At 58.0% G+C, this 12,974-nt stretch overlaps 1 protein-coding gene across 1 annotated transcript; it reads right to left on the bottom strand.

The window, feature by feature from the left end:
• Positions 1–21: 21 nt before the first annotated feature.
• Positions 22–11,285, bottom strand: PCDH12 (protocadherin 12). The gene is made up of 4 exons (XM_066328858.1): positions 8,258–11,285; positions 7,717–7,811; positions 6,385–6,572; positions 22–1,584 (listed from the first exon to the last, which is right to left on the bottom strand). Exons 1-4 carry the CDS (start codon positions 11,141–11,143, stop codon positions 1,220–1,222), a joined length of 3,534 nt encoding a protein of 1,177 aa, XP_066184955.1. The 5' UTR covers positions 11,144–11,285; the 3' UTR covers positions 22–1,219.
• Between the last annotated feature and the right edge of the window lie 1,689 nt (positions 11,286–12,974).

Here is a 12,974-nt window from a genome sequence, read left to right as displayed (position 1 = left end):
AACTTTCTCATTTACTCCGCTTTAATGATCTGGGTGACTCGGGTGTGTACACACCTAAAGCTCTGGGAACTGTCACCTCCAGGTACACGGAAAAGAACAGGGGTGGGATACCTGAGATGGTCCAGGAGAGCCCAGAAGCCCTCACCTGCCATCCCCACACGGCTGCATGAGCCTGTGGGTCAGCATTGCCCTTCCCTTCTGCAGGAGTGCAGAGGCACAAACACCTGTGTGCTGCTGCTTCTGCCATCAATATCTTGGTTTTCCCACCCGTGCTATTATCCCAAAACTGTCTTACAGCTCCCAGACAGAAAGATCAAAGTGAAAACCCATAAAAAGGGTGAAGCCTGTGACTGAATATTTCAAAACAGTGTTTTCACACTTCCCTTTTCCCAGGTTACCTTTGGCAGACTCCAGCCATCTGGTGTCTGCTTTTGGGTAAGGACTGTGCTCCAAAATCCCAAGGCCTCAAAGGTGAGAACAGAATAGAATGGAATCATTAAGGTTGGAAAAGACCTCTGAGATCATCAAGTCCAACCTGTGATTGATCCCCACCTCATCACCCAGCCCAGAGCACTGTGTGCCACATCCAGTCCTTACGGAAAAGGAAGTTGTGGGCTCTTGGAACAGCCATAGGAGAGATGCCAGTGCTGATTTTGGGGGCTTTTACAAAACGCCAAGATCCCAGTGGCAGAACCACAGAAGCCGGGAGGAGCCATGGGAGACAACAGGCACATCTCCCCTTCCCCAGCTGCCACTTCAGGCTTTCTGCACATATATTATGTCAGCTACACTGCTGACAGAGAGGGTAGTGTTAGAAAAAAAATTTATTTAAATAACTGAAACCCTGGAGCCCAGCTGCAGCAGTGTCCGTGACAGGTATTTTCACAGTCTGTGATCACATGGATGTATCTCACTGTGCTGTGGTTGTTCTCACAACCCCCTTGCCTGGGCCTGTCCTGGGAGGAAAGGGTCCTGGTGCTGCTGGCTGGGGTGGGAGGCTGGCAGAGCACTGGCACAGCAGGCTGGGAGGGGAGGAGGGCAAGGACAGGCAGCTGGAGGGGAACTAAAGGTGAAGTCGGTGTTGGAGAAATCCGATGGGGCGAGGCAAAGGAGGAATACGCCTGTCTAGGTTGGGTCATACAGTGACCCTGCTGGGGCTGGGGTAGGCTTGGGCACCCCAGATCTCTGGCTGTTCTCTCCCTGGCACAGCCCTGAGCTGTTAGGGCCCCGGAGCAGCGTCCCCCAGGCCGAGGCCGTGCCCGCGGGCCGACAGCTGCCGCAGCAGCCCCGCGCCAGCCTCGCTGTGCACCTGCACCTTCTGCGACAGGATCATCTCAAACAGGCTGCTCATCTCCGACAGGAAGGTGCTGGCCAGCCTCGTCCCAGTGCCATCGGGGTCAGCCCCGGCGCCTTTGCCAAAGGTCTCAAAGGTCCTTGGTTTCTCCTGCCTTGCAGCTTCCTCGTCCTCGGGGGAGCACGGCGAGGCGGGGGAGAAGACGTTGTCCTTGTAGTTGCCAGTGAGTGGCAGGGACAGCCGGGCCACCCACGCTGGGTCTGCAGCTGTCAGCCTCTTGAGGGCCAGCTCTGGGGAGGGACAGCACAGCAGAGAAGGGGGGAAAATTAATATATCGATAGATGAAAATATCTAAAATCATTTGAGCGGAACGATTGGAAACACACCACCGGTGACATCATGCAAAACAGCAGCTAAAAAAAGCCAAACAAAATAGAACTGGTTTGAAACTATTGGGGGTTTTGTTTTGTTTTTAATATAATAACCATTAGTATTGCTGTGCATTCACATTTGTTGCAGTCTCAATTGGCACTTCACTAAATTGTTAGCAAAGCCTGAGAGAGGGAGGGCTTAGGACTGGCTGGACAGGAGCAGACAATGAAAAGCTTTCCAGGGGGAAGCGTTGGACACAAAGATAGTGGACTTCCCTTCAGGGTCACTCCAGGGTGGGAATTGGCTGCTAAGGAGGCAGATTGAGACCGAGAAGAAATGAGTTATTGTGAAAACAATAATGCCAGAATGAAATTCTGGATTATAAAATGCACAGCTGGATGGTTGGAGACTGGGACCAAACAATTGAGCTCTAAAGTAGTTGTTCCTCGATTGGAAACAGCTGAGGAGCAGGGGCAGCCTGAGCTGGGGGCTGGGGCAGGCTCATTAGTGCACCAGTAATTTGATTGTGGTTCAAAATGGGCAACTGGAATCACAGAGAGGATTGGTGAGGGTATTCTCTGCTGGCAGGGAGGCACAGCCAGGGTTGTTACTGGGTCTGATTAAGGGAATTACACAAAAATCTGATTATCCACCTATGGAAGAGGGAGCTGAAATGATACCAGCAGGGAAAACTCTGGAGATGAAACCAGGAGTGATCCAGGCTGACACAATGGAGACCCCAAGAGCTGGGGGTTGCTGCTCCTAAGGAAGTAAATGCTCTCCAGGGATCTGACTGCAACCTGTCATTATTTTGAGGAGATAAACACCAGCAGAGGAAATCTTGATGCTTTAAATAGTGTTGGCAAGAGAAGAAGTGATTATAGCTGTCCATGAATAAACATCTCCTGGAAAATAAAGGAAGGACCCCATAGCAGGGAGAGCCTGGAATAGCTTCCTCGTCAGACAGCAGGAAGGGGAACAGGGATTCTTGTTTTCTGAGGTAGCTGGTAAACAAGAGTCCGTGCTGTGGTGCACAGAGGCTGCATTCCAGCCCCTCATTGTTCCTTCCCAAAGCACAACCAAGAACCTCAGGGGAGTTCAGAGCAACCTTTAGGAAAGAGATTGAGAGCAGCAAAACTCACTGGTAACAAAATGCAGCAGCCCCAGGGTGGCAAGAGCTGGTGTCAGTCATCATAATTATGTGGCTCTGTCTTAAAAAGTGGCATCTGAAAGGAGAGTCCCCATTCCAATGCTCTTACCCTGCTGATTCCAGAGGGTGATCAATACCCTGCCACAGCTGGGACCTGGGATCTGCAGTCAGAGACTGAGACAAGGCTCCTTCCTCAGCTGGCCAAGCAATTGCTCCTTTTTCTCCAGAATACAACTGCCCTGGGGTGGGCTGGGGTGAGAGCTGGCACTCCAGCCTGGCAGCAAGACAAGGGCAGGTACATCCCTTAGATTTTTGTTTCAACTGGAGCCCTAAAATTCTTTTGTGTCGCTTCACATCCAGAGTTTCACACCTCAGTATTTGAGTCGCAGTGACTGTTCCTTGAGACATCACCCGAGTGTGCTGCAGGTTTTGCTGTAACACATGCAGCTTTCTCCTCCCCAGTCTGCAAGAAGCCACCTCATTCCCTGAATATTTGGCTGCCTCAGCTCTGGAGCAGGGCACAACCGGTCTGCTCTCTGCAGGGAGAGCTGGGCTGACAGTCCCTTGGCCATGAAAACCTCATAATTAGGTATGTTTAATTTGACCAATAACTCTTTACTGCCTTGTTTTAATGGTGTTTGGGGAGCAGGGGTTGTTTTTATCATCCATAAAGTTCTATCTCTCATCTGCTGCTGGGAGTGCTGTGCTGGGCTGCTGGGGGATCAGAGCTGACAGACGGTGCTGGGAGTTCATCCCGCAGCATCAACAATCCCAGAGCTGCCTAGGATTGCATCCCCCCGCTGGGAACAGCACAAAGGCCCAGCCAGCCTCAGCCAGCTGTTAGGATGCTCCTGAGCACCAGCAGTGCTTCCTTCCTCCCTCCTTCTCAGGATGCAAGTCCAGGGCTCTGTTTGTGTTTGGGAGAGGAGGAAGGAGCCCGGCAGCTCCGCGGCTGCACTCAGCCGCTTTTGTGGGAAGTTCTGGGCTCCTGGGGAGGCTTTGGCAGGTCTGGGCTCCTGGGGAGGCTGTGGTAGGTCTGGGCTCCTGGGGAGGCTGTGGCAGGTCTGGGCTCCTGGGGAGGCTGTGGTAGGTCTGGGCTCCTGGGGAGGCTGTGGCAGGTCTGGGCTCCTGGGGAGGCTGTGGCACCTCTGGAACAGAGCAGCCTCTTTGGGCATGGCCAGCAGGAGTCCACACAGCCTCAGCATTCCCTGCTGGCATGGAGCGGGCTGCCCAGGGAAGTGGTGGAATCATCATCCCAGGAATGGGGATGTGGCGCTGGGGACAAGGGTCAGTGGTGGATGTGGCAGTGCTGGGCAGCAATGGTCTGGGAGGGCTTTTCCAGCCCTAATGGTCCTGTGGAATTCCAGGACCTTGGCTAAAGCGGGTTTTTTTCCTACCAGATCCAAAAATCATGGGAGATGGCAATTCATGGATCAGTCTCACCATGGCCCAGATTTTGTGTCTTTGTGTGGGCAGGACTGGATCCAGAGCTGCTGGGCTCCACCAGTCCCTTTTCTGGGATCAGGACGTGTCAGTGCACCTGGGATGCAGCTGGGTTCCTCTTTGTTCCCTGCTCTTGGCTGCAGGACCTCGGAATCCGAGGAAACTTTTAGGTCCTAGCCTTTCCTTCATTTGCTCCTGACTGGAATAAACAAGCAGGGAGGCAAAGGGGGAGAAGTAGCAGGTTCTGTCCCTAAGGAAGAGCACCAAAAATGCCCAGCTCTGGAATTCAAACCACCCCAGCAGCAAAGCTCAATGAGTTTCTCTTCTGTGGAGGAGCACAGAGGCTCCACAATGAAATTTCTGCTACAGGACATGAGTCAGCCCAACTCTTTCAAATTGAAATGCCAAGAGAGGAGATTTTTAGAACAAATCAATAAAAGGAACATGTAGAAAATGTCAGGCCCAGATGGTATTCACCCCAGAGTGCCAGAGGAACTCAGATATGAAATTGCCTGGTTTATTAGCTGCTGTTCATTAACTACTGCTTCAAATGAATGCGGGATCAGAAGGAGGGGAGGTGGAAATGGTGACAGGAGTTTTTAAGTGTGTGAAGGTGAATCCAGCCCAGACAGATTCAGAGAAATCCTTCTGGGCTCAGCAGAGAGAGCCAGGGAGCTGCTGCTCCCAGAGGAGCTACCTGCCATTGTCATATGAGGGAATTGTGTTCTGGAAATTTGGAAAGGCTGGATGGAGAGTCCTGAATGACTTTGGACAAGGGTCTGGAGTGCGAGGACATGGGAGAATGGCTTTCCAGTGCCAGAGGGCAGGGCTGGGTGGGAGATTGGGCAGGAATTGTTCCCTGGCAGGGTGGGCAGGCCCTGGCACAGGGTGCCCAGAGCAGCTGTGGCTGCCCCTGGATCCCTGGCAGTGCCCAAGGCCAGGCTGGACACTGGGGCTGGGAGCAGCCTGGGACAGTGGGAGGTGTCCCTGCCCATGGCAGGGGTGGAATGGGATGATCTTTAAGGTCCCTTTCAGCCCAAACCATTCCAGAATTCAATCCTGTGACAGCAGAGGTCACCTGAGCTGGTGGAACAGCACTAGCCAGGCTTGCAGGAGACCTGAGCCGTGCCTGAATTTACAGCCAGGTTCTGTAGGGACTAATATGTGTTAAAAGCTGGGAAGTGAGGATAGGAATAATTAATCTTCCTCACCAAGGGAGGTCATTAGCAGAGTCACAGAGTATCTGCTCAACACAGTGATAAATGGCATGGAAAGAGGACAATGTTGGTGTTGACTCTACTAAAACACCCAAAAGCAGAGGGTTCCTGAAGGACCTGATAATGCTGAGTGCCATGAGTAAAACGTGGCTGGTGAGTTTCTGTGTCACCAACTGTCAGATAAATGTCCCAGGGAACAACAACCTGTCATGTGTTGATGGCTCTCCCTCCATGCAGAGGAGGGGTTTGGGAGTCACAACAAACAGGGCTCAGCGTGGAGCTTGGGCAGGACAGGAATGAGGAACAAACCAGAAAACTTCCTTGTACCCCCAGTGGATCCTAAACACTGCACACAAGTCTGGTCACACGTCTCAAAAAAGATAAAATTAGCAGCAGGTTGGTCACAGGAGATGAAGAGGAAAGAGGAGCCCAGTGAGGCTCTGAGGGTCGATAACATCTTGAGGGGTTTGACAAGGACAAGTGTCTGCCTTTCTCACTCTGCATGGACCATGAGGCCATGAAGGGAGGGTTCAGGCCAGTGTGGGAAGCAGTTCACCAGCTGCAATGTGAAACTGGGCCTCACCCCCCTCAGCAACAACAGAGGCCAAGCTCACACATCACTGAACACTAAACCACATCTGATCCCTAAACCCTCCCACCCATGGGAAGGAAGAGCAGCCATAAACACTTGGAAAAACCCACCATGAAGCTCAGCCAGTCCCTCAGCCTGGTACCAAAAGCCTGTGATGGTCCAGACACACTGCCCCAGGCACTGCCCCTGCCAGAGCCTCTCCAGGAGCTGCGATGTGCCCTGCCTGCTGCAGGCCAGCTGGATGTGGGTTACCTGAGGAGATCCCACTGCTGGAGTCCCCCAGCCCCACCCTGTGCCAGCAGCAAGGTCAGCTCACCTGCCTGTGGCTCCAGGAGGGTCTCCAGCTCCTCTCCCACAAGCTGCTGCACGGAGAGCTCGAAGGCGCTGTCGGAGTCGCGGTCCCCGGCCTCGCTCTCGCCGTGCCCGCTGTCCTTGGTGCTCAGGCAGTCCGTGTCCAGCCCCGTGTCCAGCCCCGTGTCCAGCCCCGTGTCCAGCCCTGCAGCCCTGCCAGGGGTCACAACAGCCGGGTCACTTCAGCCCCCAGCACAGCCCTGCCACAATGAGCCCTTGGAAGGGTCTCTGTCTCCCAAAACTGGCCCAGAGAGGGGCTGTGGGCACCCTCCCCAAGCATCCCTCTCAGAATCAAAGGCATTTTGAGTGCCCATCAGTTCATGAGTTTTGAGGGTTTGCTCCACATTTCTTGCCTGAAAGGGTTTTTATCTCACTGCAGCAAGATCATAGTACCCCAGGAGGGTTGGAAGGCACCTTAAAGCCCATCCCATTCCACCCCTTGCCATGGGCAGGGACACCCTCCACAATCCCAGGATTCTCCAAGCCTGTCTAACCTGGTCTGGAACATTTCCAGAGAGCCAGGGGCATATCCTGAGCAAACAGGGACCTGCTGGCTCCTCCCTCTGAATTCAGAGGAGCTTCCCTCCTGCAGGACCAGGTGAGGAGCACCCCAGGTACCCTGGAGCTGCTCTCTCTCCCTCTCCATCCTCTGCAGCTGCAGGTGAGAAAGGTGGAGAAAGCTGTGTCTGCCCATGGCCTGGCCAGGTGGGAACAGGAGGATGTGGCAAGGCAATGATGAAGACTCAGCATCCTCAGCAGCGTGCACCCAGAGCACGCTGCATAATTTAATGGGAACACCGTGAAATTTGGGGATGTTTTTGGCACACAGCTCAGATATCTCTGTGTTTTCAGCCCTGCTGGAGTTCCTCACTCATCTGCCCCCTGGCACAGGGTCAGGTGTCCCAAAGTCACGTTGACAGGCACTGAGAAAGTGCCCAGAGCCATGAGAACACTCATCCTTGTGCTGCTGCCTGCAGAGCTGGGCCCCTCTGTGCTCCTGAGCACCCAGAACCATTAAAGCTCTTGGCAAGGGACGGTTCATGGCCATGGATGAGCTCAGTTGAATATGGAGAGACTGGCCAAAGGTGCCCCAGGAAGGAGGCAAAGAGCAGCTGAATACCACTGGGAGACAGGACCAGAGGAGCACAACCAGTCCCTGAAGGGACAACCTCCAATCTCAGGGGATGAGACTGTCCCTTGTGTCTCCCGGTGTCTCCTGCCCTTGGAAGTTTTGGACTGGTGGGTCTGGAGCAGGGCAAGGGAGCGTGGGGAAGGGAAGTGCTGGGACCAGCCTTACCTGCTGCCGTTCTTGGACGTGTACTTGTTTCCCCTGTAGTTTGTTTTGGGCTGGAACTGGCCCTGGTGCAGCAGGGAGAGCAGCTGGGAGATTTGCTGCAAGGCAGGAAAAGCCTGTTGAGCCCCGGGCTGGCCACTCAAGCTGCTTCCTGCCAGGACGTCCCTCCGAGCCCCCCGGCCTTTTTATAGCATTTCCTCCTCCTGCAGATGGCTCAGCATCCCCACACCGGGGGAAAAACAAGCCCTGGGCAGCTCACCTGGGCCCAAGCTTCCCCTGCACCCCTCCTGCTGTCCCCTGCCCATGGGATTGTCCCCTTCTCCCTGTGACAGCCCCACTCCTGCGTGTCCTGGTGGGGTGACCTTGCCGGGGTGGGGGCGGGTTCATCCCACCCAGGCTACTGAGGCATCACTGCCCAGGCCTGGGGGAAGGGACCGACCAAAGACCATCAGGCTGCACCTTCCCACCACCGCAGGCTGGGCAAGGCCCAGGCAAGGAGGGACTGGGGTGCGCACAGCCCGGGAATGCCCGGAGCAGCTCCTACCTGCACTGGGGGCGACTCCATGGCGAACTCCCCGGTTGGGCTCTGCTCTGCCAGGGCCACCAGCGACAGCCGGACCAGGCTCCTGAGGATCTGCTGGTGGGGCTGGGGCTGCCCGGGGCCCCCTGCGCCCACGGGCCGCTCGGGTGGCACTTGGGGCTCTCCCGCGGGCGGCTTCACCAAGCTCTTGCCGTGCACTGGCGCCTCGGGGGGGCTCGGGGCCTCCTTCCCCGGGTGCTTGGGTCTGTGGGGCTGGCAGGGCCGGCGCTGCAGCACGGGCAGCTCGAAGGCGCCCTGCTGCTCCTCGGAGTCTTTTGGTGTCCTCTGATTTCTCAGGGTCCTGTAGAGAGTGGGGGTGAGGTGGAGGGGCGCCTGTGGGGCGGCCGCGGCAGGAGGCTCGTCCTGGCCGGGCCGGGGGGCCTGGGGCTCCCGGGGCCGGCCCCGGAGCAGCGGCACCAGGTGGATGTCGGCCTTCTGGATCTGCCTGTGCGGCTTCTTGAGCTGCTGCTGCCTGCGGGCGTCCTCGGCCTCCCGGCAGTTGTAGGCCGTGCCGTCCTTCTTGTCCTTCTTGCGCAGGGACAGGGTCAGCGCCAGCAGCAGCAGGCACCCGCCCAGGAGAGCGGCCAGGCAGATGACCAGCAGCACGGGGAGGCTGGGCCAGCCCGGCTCCTGCGCTGACATCTTGGAGAAGGCCCCGTGGCGCCGGAAAAGCAAGCGGAGCCGGGCCAGGGTGTGCAGGGGGGTGTCCCCCTGGTCGCTCACCCGCACCAGCAGCTCCCGCTGGCTGCCAGCCAGGCTGCTGGCATTGCTGGCATTGAGGGACACCTGCCCCAGGAGGGGGTCCAGGATGAAGAGCCTGGCATCATCCCCACCCACCAGATCATACCGGAGAGCCCCGTTGATGCCGGAGTCCACATCCCTGGCCACGATGGTGAAAAGGAAGGGACTGCCAGGGCATGACGTGAGTGTGGAATTGGCCACTGCCGCAGCCCCCTGAGTGCTGCCATTCCCAGGGACCACCCAGCAGCACCCAGTGTCCACATTGACCAGGACAGAGAGCGTGGCCACCCCTCCCACCAGCGCTGGTGTGGTGATGATGGGTGCGTTGTCATTCCGGTCAAGCACAGCCAGCCTGATGGAGATGTTGGATGCCAGCTTGGGATGCCCTCCATCCTCTGCCGTCACCAGGAACTCCAGGCTCTTCACCTGCTCGTAATCAAAAGCTTGGAGGGCAAAAACGTCCCCAGTGATGGGGTCGACCGAGACCAACCCCAAAGCAGAGGGGTCCAGGATCCTGTAGGTGACTTTCCCGTTGAAGTCCAGGTCAGGGTCGGTGGCACAGACGGTGAGCAGGAAGGCAGGTGCTTCACTGTTCTCAGCAACAGCAGCCTCGTAGGCAGCCTTCTCGAAGGCTGGGGCATTGTCATTGACGTCACTGATGCAGATGGTGAGGTGTTTCAGCACGGCCAGGGACAGGTGCCCCATGTCCCGCACCACCAGCGTCAGGTTGTACTCGGCGCGCCGCTCGCGGTCCAGCGAGGCGTTGGTCAGCAGTGCGAAGCTGTGGCTGTTGGTCCTCTTCAGCCTGAAGTGCTCAGAGCCCTGGCTGAGGGAGCAGAGCACTTGCCCGTTGCTTCCCGAGTCGGGGTCACTGGCTGTCACCAGGGCCACAAAGCTGTCCTTGGGGAGGGCCTCGGACAGCACGGGCACCCGCGCGGCCCAGGTGACGTGGACATCGGGAGCATTGTCATTGACATCCAGGACCTTGACCAGGACCTTGCAGTGCGCCGGGATGGGGTTGGCGCCCAGGTCCCGCGCCTGCACGTCCAGCTCATAGGCGTGGGTCTCCTCGTAGTCCAGAGGGAGCCTCAGGAGGATGCTGCCCGTGCGGGCATCGATGCTGAAGGTGCTCAGCACTTCGGGGGGCGCGTGCCTGCTCAGGCTGTACTCGATCTCCCCATTGGGACCCTGGTCGGGGTCGGTGGCCGTGACTGTCACGAGGAGGGTCCCAGGCTGGGTGTCTTCCTGAACCTCCACCGTCAGGGAGCTCTCTGCAAACATGGGGCTGTTGTCATTGGAGTCGAGGACAATGACTTTAATCAGAGCAGTACCTGATTTTGGCGGCTCCCCGTGGTCAGTGGCTGTCAGCACGAGGTCAAAGGAGGAGTGCAGCTCCCGGTCCACCTCCTTAACCACAATGAGCTCCGCGTGCCTCGTCCCGTCGGAGCCAGAGACGACCTCCAGAGCAAAGTGCTCGCTGGGGGAGAGAGCATAGGAGCAGCGGGCGTTGGGGCCAGCATCCGCATCCAGGGCTCGATCCAGCGGGATCCGCGTCCGCAGGGATGCGCTCTCTGAGATCTCCAGCTCCAGCTCGGGCGTGGGGAACCGCGGCACGTTGTCGTTGACATCCATCACCTGAACCTCCACGTGGATCAGGGCCGGGCTCTGGGCGGCCAGCACGTCGAAGGACACCCAGCAGGGATCACTGTGGCGGCACAGCTGCTCCCTGTCCACGCGCCCGGCCGTGCTGAGCACCCCATCCCCGCTGCCCACATGCAGCGGGAACCTCCCGGGGGTCTCCATCAGCTGGAAGGTCTCGGCCGCGTCGCCGCTCTCGCCACCCTCGAAGTGCTCGGCCAGGCTCCCGATGACAGTTCCCGGGGGCACCTCCTCCAGCACCCGGTACTGCACCGTGAACGTGGCCACCTCCTGGGCATCGGCGCTCAGGAACAGGTACCACCACCACAGCGCCGGCAGCTGCAGCGCCGAGCGGCTCAGCCCCAGCACGCCGCTGGCTGAGCCCCCGCGGCCCCGCCGCGCTGCCATGGGCTGTCCCGCCGGCCACCGCATCCCCGCAGAGTCCTCAGGGCCACCGCAGCACCTCGCCATCCTCTCCCATCTCCGAGTGCCGTGGGCTCCAGCCAGAGCTTGGAAAGGAGGGCAAATCACAAGCGGGGCTGGTGGTTGTCCCCCGCGCTGTCATCACCGGGAGCTCCCCGGGCCGGGACAGCCCGGAGCAGAGGGACCGTCCCCGGAGCAGCCACCGGCCGGCTGGCCGGGCTGGGGATGGAGCGGCCACATCCTATGGAAACCCCACCTACAGGAAAAGGGAGGACCGGGCTGGTGCCGTGCCGGGGCGGGGAGGGGGCTCGTGGGGCGACACGGGCACAGCTGCGAGACGGTGTGGAAGTGCCCTCCGATCCCAGCCCCTGGGGACCGTCACCACTCCAAACCTGCAGAGCGTGCTGCCCAGGAAACGGGATTCCTGCAGTCCCTGACCCACCACAAACCTCTGGTGCTTCGGGAAGAAGTGATGGACTCCTGCTCCTGCACTGACCCAAAGCCTTGTTCCCCACACTTTTGCCTCTCAGACTTCGACATATTCTCATTTTGCCTAAATCCAAGTGCAATCCCAGCTCCTTGCTCTGCCTTTGGAGGGCAATGTGCCCAAAGTCACCTTTCCTAGCACAAAGGATGATGTCACCAGTGTCCAGTTCCAGCTGGACACACCAAAATGAGCTGATGAATCAGCAGGAGCATGGCCACATCAAACACAGCCGGGAGGGCACGAGAGAAGGAGGGAGGTGCTGGAAGACACGACCTGTGTCCGTTCAGGCCTCTCCCCATCCCTGCATCCGCCTGTCCTGGCTGCTGCTCCCCGTGCTCCATCCCAGCTTGGCTCAGCACTGATTTCCCTGGCGTCACTCCTGCGCCATCAAATCCCTTCTTGGTCTTATTTCAGAGCCTCACCCTGTGCCCCCACCCTCGGGCTGCCCAGCTGTTGCACCAGTATCGCCACAGCTGGCCAGCTGTGCACACACGGGTAGCACAGCGTGAGGGTGATCCGTCTATTCCTCCTGAGCCTCTGGAGCCCCCGGAGCCCCCGGACCCTAGGCTGGGTTTGCTTTGGTCTCGAGGTGACTGAAGACATTCAGGACAGGGAAGGTCGCATGGAATTTTTCCTTGGCTGTTATGGAGCATCCTCAAGGTGTGCTTGGAGCTCCACCAGCCACATCATCTTTGTGTCCCCACACTTTCCAGGCAGCCTCCAGCAGCCTTTGGTGTCCTGTGCCCACCTCACCCTCTCCTCCTGCTTTTCCAGCCTCGATGGGCACCCCTTGTCCCCCCAGCCTATTCCTATCCCTCCCAGCTCCCCTCACCACTCTGGTTTTTCCCAGGTGAGGCTCCTGCATCCCTGCTATCATCACTTTTCTTTGTTGTGGTGAATTTTGATGTGCCAAAGGGCAGCAAAACCGAAGCCACCCCAGTGCCACGAGCTGTCCCCTCAGCCCAGCGGGAGGAAGGGACGGTGCCGCGGTGCTGTTCCTGGGCTCGGCCCCAGCTCCAGGTGACCTTTCCCAGGTCATTTCCCTGCTTTGTGCTCGTGCTTCCTCCTGCTCAGCCCGGGGCTGTCTCGGAGGGATGATCCCGCTCGCTCCCGCTGCCCGCAGAGCTCCGGGTGGAGAAGCGGATGTCTCCCAGCCAGTGCCCAATTTTGGGAGGGGAGGTGGGAAGGCCACTTCCTTCTGCTGGGACTGTTACCCCTCCAGCTCCCGTTTTTTTAATGCTTTTTCTTCTCAGGGATGGAGCGGAACAGAAGAACCACGCTGGAACATTGCAAGGGAAAGGAAATAAATCTGATACCCCAGGACTGAGGGGGGTTCCCCAAGGAGCCCTGTGTGGGGTTTCCTTCTCCCATCACCTCCCAGTCCAGCTGCAG

Source organism: Sylvia atricapilla, chromosome 14, assembly GCF_009819655.1.
Source record: "Sylvia atricapilla isolate bSylAtr1 chromosome 14, bSylAtr1.pri, whole genome shotgun sequence".
Lineage (NCBI taxonomy): Eukaryota > Metazoa > Chordata > Aves > Passeriformes > Sylviidae > Sylvia > Sylvia atricapilla.
This window is presented reverse-complemented; position numbering and strand designations above follow the sequence as displayed.